Source organism: Chaetodon trifascialis, chromosome 4 (assembly GCF_039877785.1).
Source record: "Chaetodon trifascialis isolate fChaTrf1 chromosome 4, fChaTrf1.hap1, whole genome shotgun sequence".
Taxonomy (NCBI): Eukaryota; Metazoa; Chordata; class Actinopteri; order Chaetodontiformes; family Chaetodontidae; genus Chaetodon; species Chaetodon trifascialis.
In genome coordinates, this window is record NC_092059.1 from 2,781,517 (window position 1) to 2,801,877 (window position 20,361).

The following is a 20,361-nucleotide window of genomic DNA, read 5'->3' on the forward strand; positions in this document are numbered from 1 at the left end:
GAGTCTGAAAACACCAACAAATGGCTGTTTCACCCAATTAAGTTCCCAATTAGAGGACACCAAAGAGTCACTTAATTACTAACAATTACCTGCACAGAATAACTGTCTGGTCGGCAGGTTAAAGCTAAGATTTACCCTGAATCCATAAGAATGTCAGCAGACATGGTGCCGCCCCACAAGCCTCACAGCAGGGGATATGAGTGTAGTAACAGTTTGTCTCCAGCAGAGGGCGACACCACATAAGAAATGCGTTCAGTTCTGCATGAACTCTCTCTGCTGCCACATCCACAGCTGTCACTGAGGAGACCAAGTTTTCTCATGTCTTGGACCAAATACAGCTTAAACTACACATTTATTCATTTTCAGTGTCTTTTTTTAACAAGTGTACAAACTATTGAGGTGTTTGATTGCAGGTTTCACATGTAAAATGTCAGCGTTCCAGTTTTAACCTTCATCAAGGAGAAACGAGAAAGAGGAGAAAGAGAAGACAACGACTTCCTGTGAGTGAAAACCCAGTCTGTCATCACAGCGGAGAGAATTCATATGAGAGTAAGTACTGCATACAAATACTGTAGTAATACTGCAATGATCTATTTCACTGATAGAGGAAATCTGAAACCTCTGGAAAACATTCCTACCTCTGAGTTGCTCACAACCAAAGAGAGCACGCGCTATCAACTTGTTCACAGCAAATGACTGTGACGTATGATCATATTAAGATCATGTTTCATGTTTTAACAAACCCAAACTAAAATGAATATGTGAAAGTTATGTGTTAGTGACACAAATTAGTTGTGAGCTCTGTGTCCTTCAAGATCAAGTTCAGGTGGGAATACTCACAAAACACTAAACTCTGAAGTTAGAACTCAAACCAGCAATGAAGTGAATTTAATATTTTGTGAAACACAACAATGTACCGATGGCCGAGTGGTCCTTCGCTTATTTTCCAGAAAAATGATGTCATTCATAGGTGTTATATTGTATGAACTGGTCTACGAAGTGCAGTATAGAACCACTGTGTCATACTGCTTCATGTATTTTAAGTGTTTTTACAACTTCAAAACACTAACTTTATAATCTGTTGTAAATAACATAATTGTAGTAAATTACATCTATAAATGCCTTATTATATCATTGTTATTGTTCATTAACATTTCTACAAATCTAACGTGTATACAACAGTGTTCACAATGTTTAGAGACCTCATTAAATTAAAGGATCTCATGAGAGCAGATGAGTCCGATCTGAGCTGATTCCACCGTGTTTAAAACAGTCACTTATACAACAAAAGGCTGCAAGTTCCCTGTTTTAACAATGAATACATTTAGCTTATTTTCTAGCTTTAAATAACAGTAATAATAACAGTATAATTAGTAATTCCTTTATTTATATAGCACATTTTAAAACCAGACTTACAAAGTGCTGTGCAGAGCGGAGAACAGGTAAAACACAATGAGATAATAAATACATACAAAGAACACACAAAATACGTGATAAATATACTGTTTACAAGAATAAAACGTAATAAAACATGAGAGCAAAAGTACAGCAAATGAGAAACATTGTGGGTCGGCCGTACGCGAGACAGAGTATCAAAAATAACGGCATGATTCAGAACGTTTCACCGAGTGGAGAAAAGGATCCTGTGGGAACCTTCATCGTTTCGGTGCATAATTTGAAAATGTATTACAAGTATTGGAATGCATACGGTGAATAATACTCAGTTACATCGAAACAGTTCTTCAATTTGTGCAGCAAAGATTTACGTAAATAAGCCAAAGTTTTTAAAGGGTCGTTGTAGTATCTAGTCAGGCAGATTTCTGCCTCAATCCCAAAACAGTGTGAGGGAATTTCATTTTATTTATGGTGTTGACAGCTTTGAAGGTTTCAGCAGCAACGTCTCGTTCCAGCAGTCGTGTCCTGGTCACTCTGGATAATCAACAAGCTGTAAACAGGTTCGACTAATAACTCTACTTTGATCAAATGTGGGTGTAACAAAAACTGCAAGGTCTTATCCAGGCTGCTGTGGACGCTGTTTCTGGAAAGAAATGAAGCTGCTGAACTTTCACATTTTATTGTTGTGAGTCTATTTGCATCCAGGCAGAAACCTCAGAGTCAAAACTTGGGTCAGTGAAAGTGAAAATGCCTCCGTGGCTGGATTCCATTACAGGAAAGTGAGATGTGTTTTACGCAATTTGAGTGAGCCGTCTCTTTAAATCGAGGTCATTCAAGTGTGTCCTGCTAATCTGAAGAAAACCAAGTGAAGTCACAGAGATAAAAAGGTGGACTGTTTAAAATGATACAAATTTCCGTAGATCCACTATAAGATTTTTCTGCGTACAAAAGGTAGAAAATATGAGCAAAGTGATTTAACTGCTACTATGCATCTACATTAACCAAAAATAAAATGGAAAAATAAAAAATAATATATACAGACATGACGTAAGCCATGATCATTTCTAGAGTTCATTTAAAATCTCTCCCGTGGTACTAACCCTGCATGTGCTGCTGTGTGTTCACTTTATAATTTGCTAAAACATCACGAAGCATATCGCTACTGAACCCTGAACTACTGTTTCTAATGACGTGATTTAAAAAAAAGACTTCTTTACATCTACGATTAAATGCACATTTGATGCAATGTAAGACGTGACTACCGCCCGTCGCTTAGACACTTACACCCATTTGCAAAAGAAACACTAGATTCCTGATTGATGCTCTCTTTGACCTCCATGGGGAGCGAGTCGAAGAGGTGATCCTCCACAATCAGGCAGCTCCTGCGCAGGAGGCAGCACTGGCCAAGCTGAGCCGGGAGGCGGTCCAGACAGTTTCCCTTCAGTTCCAGATGTGTCAGCTGCGACAGCTGGCCGATCTTCTCGGGAATGGAGGTGACGCAGTTGTGGCCGAGACATAAGGTCCTCAGTTTGGTGCACTTGAACAGTTGCTTGGGAACTACCTCGACTTTGTTGCCGGTAATGGCAAAATGCTGGAGGTTCTGCAGAAAGCCCACCTCCAGCGGTATTACCGCGATGGAGTTGTGGCTAACATCGAGGTACCTCAGCTTGAGAAGGGTGAATAACGATGAGGGTAGAGACTCGAGCTTGTTGTGTGAGAGGTAAAGCGACTCAAGGTTTTTGACGTGGCTAATTGACAATGGAATGGTGATGATCTTATTGTGCCAGAGCTTGAGGCACGTCAGTCTCTTAAGGTGCTGAAAGCTGATGATCTCCTCGATGGTACGGATGTTGTTGGATTTTAAATCCAGCTCCTGAAGGTTGTTCAAACTGAAGATAGCATGGGGGATTCTCTCCAGCTCACAGTTCAGAAGCTCCAGTTCAGCGAGATTCATTATTTTCTTCAGACTGTTCAGCACTAAGAGCTTCGTGCCATCATTATGAACGACCAGCTTGACCAGATGTGGAGACAGATCCGTTATGTTTGTCGGGATCTTTGTGAGGTTGCTTTTGAGATGCAGAATCTTTAAGTGCCTGAGGTCTCGCAGAGACTCGAGTCCGATCATTTTGTTGTTTTCAGAGTTCAGGTTACCGACCAAGTACAGTTCCCTTAAACTTTTCAACAAGTACACCCAGCTAGGAATCTCAGCGACATCTGTGAACTTGACATGAAGGCACCTGAGGTGATCGCGAAGAAAAATGAAAGCAGTCTGTTCAACTTTGGCCGGACAGTGATAGAAGTGCAGCTCCTGGAGGTTTATCATCTGTGAGATCTTAGCTGTTATTCTGGCCTCTGGGATCAATTCTAGCTTCAGGATTTCCAAATCGGTGAGATCAAACACAGCGTCTGGCACCCCGGAGAGCATAAAAAGATGGAGTTCCAGCTTTTCTTGAGGATTGCGGGTCACATGCTGCCGCAACTTCTCATAGGTCCACTCGTGGTTCAGGCTGATCTCCCGAAGTTTGTTCTCGCTGACCTCAGAGAGAAAGACACCAAAACGCTTCGAATACAGCTGATCGTACTGATCGACCATGTGGAGGAGGAACGCAAAGTCGTTCTTAACATCTGGAATGTCGCTGAAGCTGCTCTCCTCTCTGACTTTCTCAAAGGAATATTCCTTCAGTGGTCGTCGAAAAAGCCAGAACAGTGTGTAAATGCAGATGATGCCGTAAACACATATGAGAGCGATATAACTAACCAGGAGTTTCTTTAACATGAACGCCATGTTGTGTGTGCAGTGGAACTTGGCATATCCGGTCAGATGCTTTATTTCAGGCTCACACACGTGGTCAAAATCTATAGAGGCAACAAAAGTCATCGTGTAGCACAGGATCAAAATGAATTTGACCGTTTTGATGACGGTCTGGATGGCGTACAGCCTGTAAATCAAGTCACTGTCTTCCACATGGGCGCGGAATTTTCTGACTTTTTCGAACAGGGCTTTCGCTTGCTCGCCATCTTTCTTGTCCAGTATGGTCATGGAGGGAACTTCGCTCACAAGCTTCTCGACAGAAAACGTGACCCCGGATTTAGTCAGTATCGGGGCGGACTGGTTTGGACTCCCCTCCTCGCTGCTGGTGGACAGATGCTTCAGGAGGGAGGAGGCACCAGCCAGTCTCTGCTTGTTCTCCTCGGAGTCCTCGCACGCCGTCTCAGACAGCGCTTTGGTAGTCCACGGCGACTCGAAACATTTTCCCAGGATGGAAACAAAATGTTCGATTTTGGAGCTTGTCTTTGGGTACTTGAACCAGAAGTTGCTACTGACCATCAATACAATAGTGTGGATTAGAGCGAGGTACGGGAAATATTTGGAATACCAAGGAAGAGCAACATGGTAGCACATCTGGTTGACAAAAACATACTGCTGAAAATCCAGCTTGGTCCTCACACCTGTAGGCTGAGGCTGCCCCAAAGTGCCCGACTGTGTGAAGTGAATCGTAGGGGCGATGCTATCCGGAGGCCTTTTAGCCATTAAAGGAGCTGCTTGCTCTCCGATGGCGCTTTCTTTGTTCCACAAGCTATCAGCCGTCTCCGGTGGCTGGGGTCCCAAGAAGCCCCCAGCCCCCTCTGGAGTCTGTTCCAGAATCGGAAGACAAACCACTTGGTCCTTAGTTAACTGCATCGTTCCAGAGAATATGGCCAACATCAACATGACAATACCGAGATAATCCATGAAGACATCCCACCATGGTTTCAGTATTCGATACGTTGGCTGGATGTCATTCAGGGATGCTACTTCTGTGAGGGTGAACATTCCTGAAACAGAGAATACAGATGAACATGAAGCCTGATTATTGCAAAAAAGCATACATAATATGAGATTATATTCCCAGCAGAGTTTTGCAGTCTTTTCCATATATTCTTTATTATTATTATTTATTCTCTTTATGTCCATAATGGGCCCAGGAAGCTATGAACACCTAGCTTTCACACACACATACACTGCAGTGAAGTACTTGCTTTTTAACAAAGGTTGAATTTCTACATTTCATCATCTTATTCCAGCTATGTTTTATGCAATTTATCTATATCTTCAATGCTGTCTTCGTCTTAGCAACTGTATTTTCAACTAAGTTTTTAGCTGTGACAGGTACAAGTTATGCTTGCAGAACGTCAATTCATGAAAATAATTATGTATTTTTGCAGCATGAGGCTTTAACCTTAGCTTAGCTCCCTCACTGCAATTAGACAGGTGTTCAGCTACAGCTGCCCCCACAGAGGGCAAAACTAATGATGTGTTGTTGCTAACTTGTGAAATCTAGAAATGTGTTTACCACCGGGAATTCGTCCTTGAATGGATGACAAAGTGGTAAACATCATCAAAAACAGGATCATCATGATCATCATAAAAACTACATATTAACTGAATTTAAAGAGTTGTGACTTCACTTAAATACATGATAGAAAAGCGCAAAAAAAACAAAAACAGTTTCATGTTTAATATTTAGATATAACCTCATATTTTAGATTATTTTTGCAGGCTATGTGGTGAAGCAGGACATCCAAGCTGCCAACACAACACAGTTTATGTGTGGTCATAATCCTGTTTGCATCCTGCAGTGGTTTGTTCTTTGGCTCAGCAGATGCACTGAGTGACCAGAACAAAGGAACCAGACACAGAAGTGCACAGGTCCTGTAATCCAATGCAATCCAATGCAACAGTCTCCGGTAAAATGATGCCTTCTGGGACACGTTGGGACCCTCTCAGGTGGCACACAAAGACAAAGCACAGCCTCAAAATGTCCATGAGAGAACAGCTGAAGTGGAAGTCTCAACAAGTACAGAACATTTGACGTAGGTCTACTGTGCTGCTGTGAATTACACTGTGAAGGTGTTTCTATTTTTCTGGTCACTCGTATATCACACCTGATAGAAATTACCGCCTAGTTTGTGGCTCTTCTATCTGATGAGGACCATGGTGGTCACAGCATGTGATGGATTATGGGCGACTGAGGGCTGGAAGGATACACTAGTTTCGTCCTCCAATTTTAGGCCACATTTCCGGGGCCCATGTGGAGGAGGCTCGGAGAGAACAGCCTCGTCAGACTGTTATGGATTTAGAGACGACGCTGCCCTTGAACTGGGACACAGCACAGTTGTCAGCAGAGATGCCATGTGCAACACAAATTCTGCAAACCTAAATATAGTCTGAATTATGCGCAAGACCCCCTTTCCATTAGTGTTCTCTGCAGCATGCTTTCCTGTGCATACAAACTCCCTCCAAATGAGCCTCCTTCCTACAATCATGAACCCTGCCAGCACTCACGTAGAGCCACAATCATACCGGTGAGGCTTTGACATGCTGACTGTAAATACTGTCAGTTCAGGCCTGAATAAAACTCAGCTTACACATCAAAGTGCTTTCCGTGCAGGTTATTATAAAAATACATTCAATAATAAGAAAAAGAACAGACCTGCGACTAATTTCTATTGTGTGTGTTGAAAACATGAAGGTCACGCTGTTTTCAATGAGGCTGCAGAGCAGGCTGAGACCGGCTCCGGCAGCAAGGCGCATCCACGCACACAAAACAGGAGGTGGACCTGATGTCCGTGAAGCCTTTAAACGCAGCACCAAAACACGGGCTCCGTGCAACAAAACCATGGCTCGTTCACATTTCAGCAGAGCACCAGATCCACTGCAGGCTCATCTAAACAGTCATTTCTTCCACTTCCACCACAAAGCCTGCTAACACTGCTGGGCCGGAGCATTGCGCTTTTATTAGCAGATCTTGGATATCAGCAGATGAGCTCCGGCACAGATACGCACCTTCTGGAGGTCTGATCCACTTATGTCGATGCCAGCAGAACCGAACAACGCCTCCTTTTACACGCCATGTTCCGCTGCGGTGATGAAGCCGTCCATTCTTCGCATCTGTTCAACCGTGGGCCTGCTGGCCGGGCTGTAAGCAGCTTAGCCGACTACCCCCACTCCGCCTCAGATGGTCGGGTCCTCCGCCTCTGACTGGCAGCGCAGCCGGCGCGGCAGCACCAGCTGCTGGAGGAGCGCCGGGTTTGATGTTATTCACACAGCGGCTGAGGCTGATCCTCCAGACGATTCATCAGGACCATCAGCCGGCAACACTGCCGATGTGCTGTGCAGGGAAATCTCTCCTAAAGTTCACATCAGGGGCTGATATGATGCGCGGATAAAGCGCTTTGAAACCCCCCACGGATTGACAGCAGAGAGGCAGATGACCCACTGAAGTTAGGGACCGTCGTAAAAGTGCAAAAGATGTCATTTTAAGTTACATCACAGCTTTGCTTCATTATGCCAAAACATTACATGAAACAGCTCAACAGATGAACTGCTCAGGAAACTTGCAGCGCATCCATACTTTTCTATATTTAAATATTACATTTATGAGGGGGGAAGCCTGTTTATCACCAGAAACACTTCAAACTAACTTTCTGCTGTTTTCCTCGATAGCTTTGTTATTTCATGTTGCTGCAGATGCTTCAAACCACCTTTTTTGTTCTTGGTATCTTTGCACATAATGCAGCCTACGTTCCAACCTTAGGGACAGCAGCTGAAAATTAGCCATTTGGCTAACATGGTACATTAACAGCGGTGTTCATCAATAACGCTGCCCCAGTAAAAAATACAATTCAAAAATAAAAACTGAAAAATAATAATTGAGCATATTTAGTTGACTAATATAACCCAGCTTCCCTTGCTAATTCAGTTATTACTTCTATATTAGCATATGTTACTGTGTACTTAGCATTGCTTTTATTACATGTAATTCTTATCTCACGTTCACTAATTTTACTCTCCTTAGTGTATGCATATTGGTGAGAAAAAAATCAGATTTTTTATTAAATAACTGATCCCACTGCAGCTACAATCTTTTCAATTTTGGAGGAAAAATGATGAAATGTGTCCAAATGAGCTTTGTTTTTGCCCATATGACTTTTAAAATTTTTGTTGTACACTTTAAAGACCAACTTTATTTTTCCATCAGTGCCTCGTGTATAGATAATAATAGACTAATCTTCTTTGCTTATTAATCCTCACCAGCCAGCAGGTGATATCCCACAACACAATTTAGAACAGACATTGTCCAGTTACCCTTTTAGCTGTAAAGTCTCACCAGAGACTGAATTTTTGTGTCAGATCTGTTAATTCTTTTTAAATAGTGGATTTTTGTGCTGTTAAAACTTTCAGAAATTCCAGCCTAAGAAGTGACATTTACAAAAATGAGTTTTTATTGGTCAGCAACATAAAAATACTGTTTATAAAAATACATTTTTGTAATTGGCTGCATACTTCTTATGCACATTACAAGAGCCAAAGAAAAACACCAGCATGACACCGTCCTTCAAGTTTAATGCACTTAAAACAAAACGTCATCTTTCCAAAATACAGAACTGTTTAGCCAAAGTGTACTTATGTCGGATATATCCTTTGTTTTTTGCATTTTCCCTGGTGTGCCCCATGTGAACTAACAGTCTCTTTAAGAAAATCAAAAGCTTCATAAGAGCAACATAAAATATATAAAATACAGCATATGTAAGGCTACTGGCCTAAACTTAAGTGAGGTCTTCAGTTTAGATTTACATTCAGTACTCAAACGTCTTTTATGTAGCAGTGACAGGAAATGTGCTTAAAAATAATTTGGGAAATAACAGAAAAGTGACAATAACAGATTTTCTGTCTTTGATTTTGATGAGGGGGTTGGTTTCACTCCCATGTCCAAGCATAAAATATGAAGCTAAAGCCAGCAGACACTTAGCTTAGCATAAAGATAAGAAGCAGGTGCAAACAGCTAGCATGGTTCTATCAATCATTATCAATAATATCCACCTACCAGCACCAATAAGGGACTCAAGGAACTGCTCCAAGCCAAAAAAGCTCAAGCCATAACTCTTTTTTACATTTAATTTTTCTCTTATAGCTTAAACAACCAAGCTTTATTTGTGTGATAATGTGGTAATTAATTAGCTTCAGAGGCGCTGGTAGGTGTGTTTTGTCGCGTCTGGACAGAGCCATGCTTGGTATTTCCTCCCTCTTCCGGCCTTTGTGCTAAGATAAGCTAATCACCTGACTGTTGCTTCATGTTCAACATACAGATATGAGATCGAGGCCAATCCTTTGATTTCAGCCTCAACAAGAAAGTGGCTGTATAAAGTGAAAAGTAAATAACAGAGCAAGCATCCCTGTTGCAGCCACTCTATGTGACAATACAGTATATGAATATGTCATTTTTCCCTCCGTCAAGGAAACTGGAGGAAGGATTCTTAACCTTCTTAACAGTAGTATAATACCTAAGTACGGCAATGAGTTTCTACAAAACAAATGCTCTGAATCGATGGACAGAACAAACAGCAGGCACTGTGGCTACAATTCTGTGGCATTTCACTCAGCCTTCATTTGGTCCCTGACATCTGAAGGCAGAGTTTCAAACAGTGTCTCCTCCACGATAAGGCCACTGCGCTTCAAAGCACGACAGCAACCAAGTTCTTGTGGCAGAACCTCAAAGTGGTTGCCTTTGAGGTCCAGGTATGTCAGTAGAGCTAGGTAGGAAATCTTTGGTGAAAGTATGGACAGCGAGTTCTTGCCAAGCTTTAGCGTTTTGAGCTTTTTGCAAAAGAAGAGTTCATCTGGTAGATTTTCGATTTTGTTACAGGTGACAGAGAAATACTGTAGACTCTGAAGGACTCCAATTTCTGGAGGGATGAATCGGATGTCATTGTTGGACAGGTCCAGGTAGCGCAGCTTGTTGCACAGGAACAGGTGTGAAGGCAATATCTCAATCTTGTTGTGGCTGAAGTAGAGGCGCTCCAGGCTACCAAGCTTCTTGATATGCTCCGGGATATACATGATACCGTTGTACCAAAGTTTGAGGCAAGTGAGTTTTCGAAGATGCTGGAAGCTGATTATCTCCTCTATTGAGCGGAGGTTGTTCTCTTTCAGGTCGAGCTCTTGCAGATTCGTCAGGCTGAAGATTGCATGTGGGATGCGCTCCAGATCACAACGCACCAGCTCCAGCTCGATCAGATTGGACATCTTTTTCAGGTTGTTGAGCATTACTAACTTAGTGCCATCATTGTGTAAGTACAGCCGCTGCAGATGGCTGGAAACATCCACGATAGACTGGGGTATCTTGGTCAAATTACTCTTAAGGGAGAGAGTTTTCAAACACTTCATCTCCCGCAGGGACTCAAAAACTATATTTTTGGAGGCATCAGGGCTTAGAGATCCAGTGAGATAGAGCTCCTCTAAGTTGCGCAGGCCATACATCCAGTTCGGAAGTTCCCTGTTATCATCAAACTTCACGCGAAGCACTTTCAGGTTCTCTTTGAGGAAGGAGGTAGCTGTTGTGTGCAGCTTCAAAGAGCATTGATAAAGAGACAGCTCCTGAAGGTCTTCCAGCTGAGAGATTGAAGCAGGGATGGTGACATTGTTGATGATCTCTAGCTTGAGTGATTGCAGCTCCGTCAACTCAAAGACAGTGTCGGGTAACCCGGGGAGCATGAACAGCTGAAGTTCAAGTCTGTTGTTGGTGTTAGTCTGAAGTCTTTGACGCAGTTTCTCAGCAGTCCACTCATGGTTGAGGTTGAGCTGTTTCAGTTTGTTCTCGCTGACCTCGGATAGAAAAACTGCAAATCGTTTAGAATACAGTGGGTCGTACTGATCAATCATGTGCAGCATGAAAGCAAAGTCGTTCTTGACGTCGGGGATGTCGTTGATGCCCGTTTCCTGCCGCACATACTCAAAGGAGTACTCTTTCAGCGAGCGGTAAAACAGCCAGTAAGAGGTGTAAAGGCTTGTTAGTCCATAGACAGCCACCAAACACAGGTAACAGTAAGAGAGCTTAGAAAACAGATGAGCCATGGTGTGATTACATTCAAAGTCTTTGTAGCCCGTCATGTCCTGGATCTCAACTTCACAACGTACTCTATTCCGCACTTTGTTCACCAGAGAACTATTATAGGCAATGATGAGGAGGAATTTAAACACTTTGAACACTGTCTGACGAACATACATGAGATAGAGGATGTCTCCTTCCTCGACGTGCAAACGGAACTTCTTCACCTTTTCAAAAAGAGCTTTCGCTTGTTCACCCTCTTTTTTATCCAGAACGCTCGCTGATGGCTTGTCAACTACAATCTTTTCCGGGATAGACCGGAGAGACTGCGTCTTCTCCAGACTTCCTTCTCCGGGAGACAAGGCGATGTTTGACCTGGAAGTGCCGCTCTTTTTATGGTCCTTTTCTTCGGGATTTTCTCCGGACACCTCAGACAAAGCTCGCGTGGTCCAGGGAGAGTCAAAACACTTGCCAAGCATAGAGATAAAATGCTCTATTTTGGAGCTCGAGCCAGGGAATTTGAACCAGAAGTTGCTGCACACCATGAAGACCAGAGTGTGTATAAGAACCAAATAAGGAAAGTACTTGGCATACCAGTGCAGAGCCTTCTCATAACACATCTGATTGATGAAACTGTACTGTTGAAGATCCAGATCGGTTTTCAGGCCTGTCATTTCTCTTGGTGCCACTGAAATGTTGGACTGCAGGTGTAACAGTGACTTCACTTCCACGTCACTTGAGTTCTCTGAAGGCGATGATATTCTCTGGGGAAGGCATATGATTTTATCTTGCATTACCTAAAACAAAATTTAAAAAAAAAAAAGAAAGATGATCAAAATTATTTAAAGGCGACATTCAGACATTTGCAGATCAGTATGTGTACATGCACTTAAGTAACCGCGTTTGAGTCAGCGAGGTGATTTCTTGTTTTTATTTTTCAGGTTTTTCTAAGCAGCCCTGCATTAAAATGCATATCTTCATTCAGCAAGGCGCTGTGCCCTCATTTCGGCTACTTTGTAACATCAATTTCTGGTGTTTTCCCAATGACTATCAAGACAAATGATGATGATGACGACAGGCAATGACCTAATACCAAAACTAATGAAATCCAGTCAGCCTCAGTGTACTTTGTGTACCGCGAATTAGCAAAGGCTAGCCTAGCATGCTAAATTAAGAACGTGAACATGATAAGCATACCTGCTAAACGAGAGCAGGTTAGCATTAAGAGTATGTTAGCATGCTTATGTTAGCATTTAGCTAAAGCATCATCCCTCTCCAATGGAGATTCAATATTATACAAGCCCATCACAAACCATGCTCCTGGGCACTGCTGAGGTGCCCTTGAGCAAGGCACCGAACCTTTAACTGCTTTTCTCCTGTTTAATTCATGACCGTTGTGGCGTACGATAACATGATTGCTGCCGTGATAACTTTCCAGAGCCGTAAAATCCTTTCTGATAATATTCTGAACAGTTTTGCAGTATTTTGTGAGTGATAAGCCTTCAAACTTGGGATCAATTACCTGAACTGGATGTCCTGGATAGGATTTCAGCACCTCACCAGTGCAGGGCTGTTTTCAGTCTTAAGAGCACTTAGAGAAACCTGATTTTCTCAGCGAGATTTCAGCTGAAGGAAGACAATTTCCTGGCTGTGTGAAAACCAGGTTTCTACTCAGCTTTTCATGTGTAAATAAAAAGTCTCCAGAGAGGAAAAGGATCGCTGTGACAGGACAGCAGTGCTGTAAGGAGATGCTGTGCTCTCAGGCTGCCATCGGCCCAAACACACTGACCCACACGATGTAAAATAGGTAAGTAAGGTAGTTAACAGCCCGTGTTTAGTCATCATGCAATAGACCTGCTGGTGAAACCTGTACATGCAAGTACAGACATACACCACAGACACTGTATATACTGCATTTCAATATACCTCTCTTTTTACTCATATTTATATACTTTTTCTTTATTTTTGGCTTTTTTTACTCAGTGTCTGACCCTCGTGTTTTTTCTGCCTCCTCTTCTTCTTCTTGCCTTCTTTGCTTCTTATTTTTGGACTGAGGGAGCCGAGCGAGAGCGTGTTTGTATTCTGCACCTGTGCTGACGACAAACCTGATTTCTCTGAGTAACTGCTTTACTGAGTGCATGCAAACATACTGAACACTGGCCAGAGGTCGACATCAGTGAACAACAAATTCCTTTAATGTTTACTTGTAATGTAAATAATGAAAAACGGCTGCTTCAGCCCGCGATGCTAATAACAGGAAATGGGCACTTCAGTTCAAGGTTAGCAGGTCTGAACTGTTTGATACTCAACTCAGCACGTTGTAGTAAAACATGATCTGAGACTATTGCAGTGCGCAAATGCAAACACACTCTATTTATGAATAGTCAAAATGACATTATTGCTATAGTAAGAGCAATGTAGCTGTACTGCAGCACATCACAGATTAAAATGCAAAGTCAGGTCTGCTGTGATCTCTGAAGAGCTGATCTGCAGAATTTTGCAACTCAGGATCGCTTTGTACTTCCCCTCTAACTCTAAATACAGGAATTATTGTGTGAGGCAATGAAGTAATTACACAAAATGGCATGTTGATAATACTCTGACTTACAAAGTAAACTTGGCTATGTAATTAATTATCCACTTGGTTTACTATTATATCACGTCTAAACACTGTTATAATGAGTGTGGGAAACAATAGCTGCTCACACACTGATAAATATCCTGTTAACATTTCTTTTTAATGTTTTTATATCATTTCCAGGATTTACACTACAGTTCTGCTGGAGCCAAAAATGGTTCCTATTCCACACAAACAGAGACGTTAAGGACCTGGTGAATGGAGTTCAGAGTCGTATGTTTACTAAGAGGGGCTGGGCGGGTGAATGTTTCCACTGGTAAACTCCTGACGGGCTGAATGCTTCCTTTGCTGCACACACTCCAGGTTGTAAAACCAGGGAATTAGTGCCTCTGAGATGGTGCCAAAGCAGGAGGCAGAGCAGTAAGGTTGTATCAGAGAGTCTAAAGGCTTGCTCTAGCAAATTAAATTACTCTAGATTTAATAGAAAAAAGAAGGGCAACTCATTGTATCTCATAAACAAGCTCATGTTACCTTATTGTGCATTAGCTACATTTGTCCTTCACTTTCACAGAGGCTGAAAAGAAGAGACACAAGCAGCACAAGCCATTACGAGACCTTATGCAACAGAGAGACATCAGGGTGAGGCACTGTGACTGACCTGAAGAGTGCATCCAAAGACACCGATCATCAGCATGATTACAGACAGGTAGTCAGTGAACACATCCCACCACGGCTTCAGGACTCTGAACGCTGGCTGTTGTTCAGAGAACTGCCGGAATTCCATCACAGGAATCATGATGCCTGTAACGAAAGAATGGAAAGTTATCCCCCAGGACTTTCAGGACATACGATGGGAAAAATGGTTTGGGCGGGTGAAACAATTATAGTATGAAGGACACACCGGTTTGGAACAATTCACAACAGCTCTTGGCCTTCATTCAAGTTACCCAATGTGATTTATAATAACTGGTGAAAGCTTTCATCTGGTGCCACCATCAGGCTGTACTTTGTGTTCAGCAAATGCTAACAAGCTAAACTAAGATGGTGAACTCGGCAAACATACCTTCTTAGCATCAGTAATTCAGCAGTGTTTTTTTAGTCCAGCATTTTTGTAAGCATGTTAGCATGCTATTAGCATTTAGCTCAAAGCACTGCTGTGTGTACATTCAGCCTCACAGAGCTGCTAGCATGGCTGTAGACTCTTAGGTCAGACCGTCAGCAGCTCTGTGTGAACAGCAACAACACAGCCCGCTCATTGATCTGAATGTCAGTCCATCGACACAGTGGAGGTGCCAGCGTGGGGGCCCCGGCAAAAAGGAACCAGCCTCAACTTTTGCTGCATGTCGTCATCCAGCAAGGCACTGTGTACTTTTTTTAGATTTGTAATGTGAATTTCCGGTGTTTTCCTCATGACTGCCATGACAAATGATGATGACTAACAATGACCTCAAACCCAAACTAATGAAATTCCAGTCAGCCTCAATGTACTTTGTGTGGTACTAGTTAGGCTAGCAAGGCATGCTAAACTAAAAAGGTGAGCACAGTAAACTGCTAAACGTGAGCAGGTTAGCATTCTCTTCAGAGTATATTAGCATGCTTATGTTAGCATGTAGCTAAAGCATCACTCCTCTCTCTAATGGAGCTTCAGTGTTATACAAACGCACATTAGAAATGTGATTATTTAAAAGTCAGCGCTCACAAAAGATTAAATAAACACATAATTTTGCAGAGCTTGTGACAGTGTTTGGACATTAACGTCATAGTTGTAGTTGGCCACTGTGGTGCCCTTGAGCAAGGCACCGAACCCTCAACTGCCTGGATCACAGACGATGTGGCGGCCTCATCGCTCTGACATCTCTCCACTAATGCATGTCTACAGGTGTGTGCATGTGTGTGCATTTTGGGCCTATGTGTGAAAAAAATGTAAATTAAATTTCCCCAAACGGGATTAATAAAGTGATTTGGTTTCATCTGAATCAAACCAGATCTCAGCCCTTTGGTCGTTGCACACAGCAAGCTATTAATCTCTTCAGAGACTATTAAAATCCTGCCTTTGTTAACAGCAGTTTGATGAAGAAGAGTGGTGCGTGCCTGATGCTGCTTTCTGCTCACACTCTCTGTGGTCACCTTCTGTAAAGTGCTTACTCCAGCTGCAAGTGTCCTATTTCCAGTCTGTCTTGCAGTAATTTGGCTGCAGTGTCATTGAAAACTAAAAGGCCTTGTGGATGAGAATTATAAGCACTGGTGGTTTGTATAGTCAAACATCTCAGTGTGAAACATATTTAGCATGATTTTATCATCACCGCTGACTGATGGTGGAAATGCTAAAAAAAATGTGAAATAGTATCCAAGCACAAACATGCTGTGTATGTCTAAAAGTCCAAGCAGGTATAATGAATATTCTACAAGGTACCAGAACGTAATGTGCAGTTTTATATCATCTACAGCTCCACAGTGCCAAAAAGACAATAGCTGGATACTCATCTACACTCAGACTTTAGTTCATTATTAATGACTTTAGCTGTAAGGTATCAGTGAATAGGTTGCTAAAAGCCTGTGGGCTTTCAGAGAGATCACATTTTTGATAGTTCAGTTAAGTTTTTCAACACAAAATGTCTTGCATCGATTCAGTGTCATAACAACAGGAGGGATGGAGAGCCATTCGGGGACGTTTACACTGAACCGATTACCGACGGTTGACTTTAAAGGGCCAGTTCAGCCAAGTCACAGGGTCATTTTTCTCACTTAGCCCGAGGGGTACACAGCCGTTAGTTTGATGTTCCAAGGTTTCAGATATTTATCTCGGTGGAATTTTGTTTGTAGTACTGAAAAATATTTATTAAATTATTTATTCTGGATCATCCACAGACGATGCAGCGAACAGTTTTCATTTGACAGAAGAAATAGCCTCCATGAAAAGCGCTAACAGTGTGTTCTGTAGCATGTAACTAAGTACATTTACTAACTCCTGTACGTCAGTACAATTTGGAGACACTTGAACTTCAAGCATTTCTATTTCGTGCTACTTTATACTTCTACTCGCAGCATTTCAGAGTGTAAACTGGTCTTTTGAGCTTGTTAAATCTGTTTGACAGCTCTCATTAGGAGTCAGTTTAAAGATTAAGATTTTACACAAAACATAAGTTTCTATGAAGGTTTCCAAACCTTCTTCTATCAACAATGTCTCGACCTCTCGGCAGCACTCGTGTAGTGTCCTCAGGTCTCTCGGGCTGCTGAATGCTGGAAGCAGCTGATGACACGCTGGTTGTCTTGCATCCTGATGACCTACTTTAGCTCAAAATCAGTGTATTTTTGTGAGGGGTGTGACAGGGACTGATAAAGAAAATTGCAGCACAGACTGCAAAGTAATTACTGCAAAAATAGCCGATAATAGCTGAGTTATATAATGATATTCTTTTTTTTCTCCATATATTCCCTTGTGGCCCTCAAGCAAATGCTCTGAAGCTCAGGGCCGGCCTGCAGCCTCGAGCTTGGGAACCTCCAGCTTATAAAACCAGTAGATGAGACAACCCAGTGCTATAAAAGTAAACTTAGCACCACCTGAATCAATTAAAACAACAAAATGTCAGTGCATCAGTAATAATCCAAAAACATAACATACAGTACAACACTCTGAACAGAGCTTTTCAGCGTGATGTGTACTTTTACTTTTGGTACTTTCAACACATTTTGATGCAGGACTTTAAGAGCATGGCTTTAACTTGCACCTGAGTATTTTATACTCTGGTATTAAACTTTGACTTCATGTGACTAAAATATCTGTTTACTTCCTCTGCTCCTGGTGTTTTGTTGGACCAGCCAAAGTTGCAGTCTACAGATTTTCAGGAGCGTGTCAAACTAATTCCCTCACTGTATTAAGGTTTAGGTGTACGGTTCAGGGGCTTATTTCTTAAAACTCGGGATAATAAAATCAAATTAGATGGCCAGATTCCAAAAGTGGTGAGTGAGAAAATTTGGTTTTGACTGTTCAGTCCTTGAAGTCTTTCTATAATAGGGTGGATTCATGGAAAAAATGAAATAAATACCACAGAGAAACGGGGCTGAGGAGGCTTTCGGGTCACTAGCTGAAGCCTGCAGTTTGTATTAGCTACTTAGGAAAAATCCTGTCTTTCCACTGGATGAGTCAGCCATTGAGTTGAGCTGACCAGGCCATATCCTGTCCCTTCCTGACAGGAAATTTGTCTGAATCCCAGATATCCAAAAACAGACATGTTTGGAACACACCCAGCCACAGGCACACAAAAAGTCCTGTCTCGTTAATGACGTGGAAAAAAACTACCCGCATTGCAGAAAAACATATCGGGTGTTATTAATGAGGAGCACTTCTCCTGTGGACTTTGTCGCGTAACGGAAGCTCCTGAAAAAAGTGCGAATACAGTCAGAGGAGCTGCGATTCATCCTGTGATCAGCACAAACCATCAATAAGTCATCCGGTTAGGAGCTTGAGCTCTCCCTTAAAATACAGAGGAGGAATCTGAGCTGTGCCACGATGAGAGCGCAACGCGTCTTTAGGCTGCGGTGCGCAAACTAACGCGCAGGCGGTCACGACCGCAGCTGGTGGAGGAAAGCAGGTAAAATAACGGTCAGTCAGTGGGAACTAGTTTGTGACACGCTCCGCCGCCTCCACATTACTCTATCTGTACCGGACCGATGAGCGCTCTAGCACGTTACCATCATAACAGAGTCATGATTTACCTTCCTTCAGATGAGAGCTGCGGTTCCGGATCTGAGAGCTCGGCTTTCATGCGTTGAGGGTTCGGATCATGATGTGCGCGGTCCTCCTTCCTTCGTGTGCGCTAACCTTCCTGGATCCTGGGCCAGACCGTGCAGGCATGCACTGTCAGCCACAGGGGCGTGGACTGGTGAGGAAGCCCAGGCTGAGACTACACCGTTCGAGATGTATGTTGTTTATGAGACAGCTGAGGGGGAAAGGCCAAAGCTCCTGCGGCTCTCAGCCCGGAATACTCCCACAAACAGCAACAGTGCCATTATCCTGTGTGATTTTTAACTAATGCATGTGCCTTTTCAGCCTGGTGGATAAAAGGATCTCTTACTTTATATTAATAAATGGGTTTTTTACGCCAGTGGTGGAAGATGTACTCACATTCTGTACTTAAATGTGCCAATTCAACAATGTAAAAGTACTTCGTTCGTACTTTACTCAAAATGTACCCACCTAAGTGCAGAAGTACCATCAGCACTCATTGCCCCCGGTCACTGTTGTTGGGTGGGTTCAGCAGGACTATAGCAAACACAAATTGTGTTTTTAGGAAATGGTACAACTCGTCTTAATGCGCATGTTAGGGGGAAATGTGTTCTAGACTCTCAAACCAAACAAGTTGTTAAAGGTTCGGTGGGACAGTTTGACAGATGTTGGGGGGGGGGGGGGGGGGGGGGCTGACCTGCACCGCTTGTCATATATCAGCATGTATTACATATTACAGTATAGAGCAGCTCTTTATATCAATTCTATGTTTTCTAATTAATTAAAAAGTGCATTAAAGGTGAGCTTTCTATTATATTAGTAAACACATACTGGTTTAACCTTCAGCAGTGTATTTTATAAGCTCATCGTGTTATTTTAATATAAAATCTAGATCTGAAAAGTAATCGCTGTATAGTTGTGAAATAAACTGTAGACCAAATCTTTGTCTACACACACACACACACACACACACACACACACACACACACACACACACACACACACACACACACACACACACACACATATATTTGTTATAGTGTAAATCTGGTGTTTTGTTAATCAGTGATTAAAGTTTGGGATTTCTGTCTCCTTCACACTTTCCCATCTGTTCCTCTGCAGGAAGTCTTTCAAGCTGTCCTGAGCCCCGTCAGCTCGTACAGCTGTTTGGGACTGTCAGACTTAATGTCCTAAGAGCTATAACAGTGACATCTGAAGATTTCTTTTGCTGTTGCCCGACAGAGGGATAGTGGTGCTGGTCCAGTATGTCACATTAATAATGTACACTAAGCGAACGGCACTGCTCTTTTACTTTCCATCACAGCATCTCTTTAATGTAAGTGGTAGAACTTAGAGGGCTGCTCAGCTGTTTGGAGTACTGCACTCACTCAGCAAATCTTTCTAGACACTGAAATATATGTATGTATTTGTTAATTTGAAGCATACACCTTGTTGCCAGTTTATTAGGTACACCCAGCTAAAACTAATCTAGTCTATTGCAACAGCCCTGCTGTAATCTGACCTTCGTTAGTGCTGATACTGCTGCTTGTAGTTCTGTTGAATCAAACTGCATTGTCTCTAATATTTTGTCCCATTTAGGTCAGTGAGGGTATCTTTTGTTTGTCAGCAACTGTCCTTTTCACAGAAGACATTTGGACATAAACTTTGAAACATAGACACAACATTTTGTGAAAAGCCATAATATTGTTACGTAAAGGATCTCAACTCAGAGGATAACAAGTGTGATCTCAGTATCTGTTGTTTAAGTAAGGACTGTACGAGAGTTATTAGGG

At 42.4% G+C, this 20,361-nt stretch overlaps 2 protein-coding genes across 2 annotated transcripts; both read right to left on the minus strand.

Annotated features, from left to right (window-relative positions):
* Positions 1-1,367: 1,367 nt before the first annotated feature.
* On the minus strand, positions 1,368-7,697 carry lrrc8db (leucine rich repeat containing 8 VRAC subunit Db). Its single transcript, XM_070961490.1, has 2 exons — positions 7,223-7,697; positions 1,368-5,211 (listed from the first exon to the last, which is right to left on the minus strand). The coding sequence occupies exon 2, from the start codon at positions 5,207-5,209 to the stop codon at positions 2,654-2,656; it is 2,556 nt and encodes an 851-aa protein (XP_070817591.1). The 5' UTR covers positions 5,210-5,211; positions 7,223-7,697; the 3' UTR covers positions 1,368-2,653.
* A 1,635-nt stretch (positions 7,698-9,332) lies between these two features.
* On the minus strand, positions 9,333-18,724 carry lrrc8c (leucine rich repeat containing 8 VRAC subunit C). Its single transcript, XM_070961819.1, has 3 exons — positions 18,559-18,724; positions 14,501-14,643; positions 9,333-12,061 (listed from the first exon to the last, which is right to left on the minus strand). Exons 2-3 carry the CDS (start codon positions 14,636-14,638, stop codon positions 9,812-9,814), a joined length of 2,388 nt encoding a protein of 795 aa, XP_070817920.1. The 5' UTR covers positions 14,639-14,643; positions 18,559-18,724; the 3' UTR covers positions 9,333-9,811.
* Between the last annotated feature and the right edge of the window lie 1,637 nt (positions 18,725-20,361).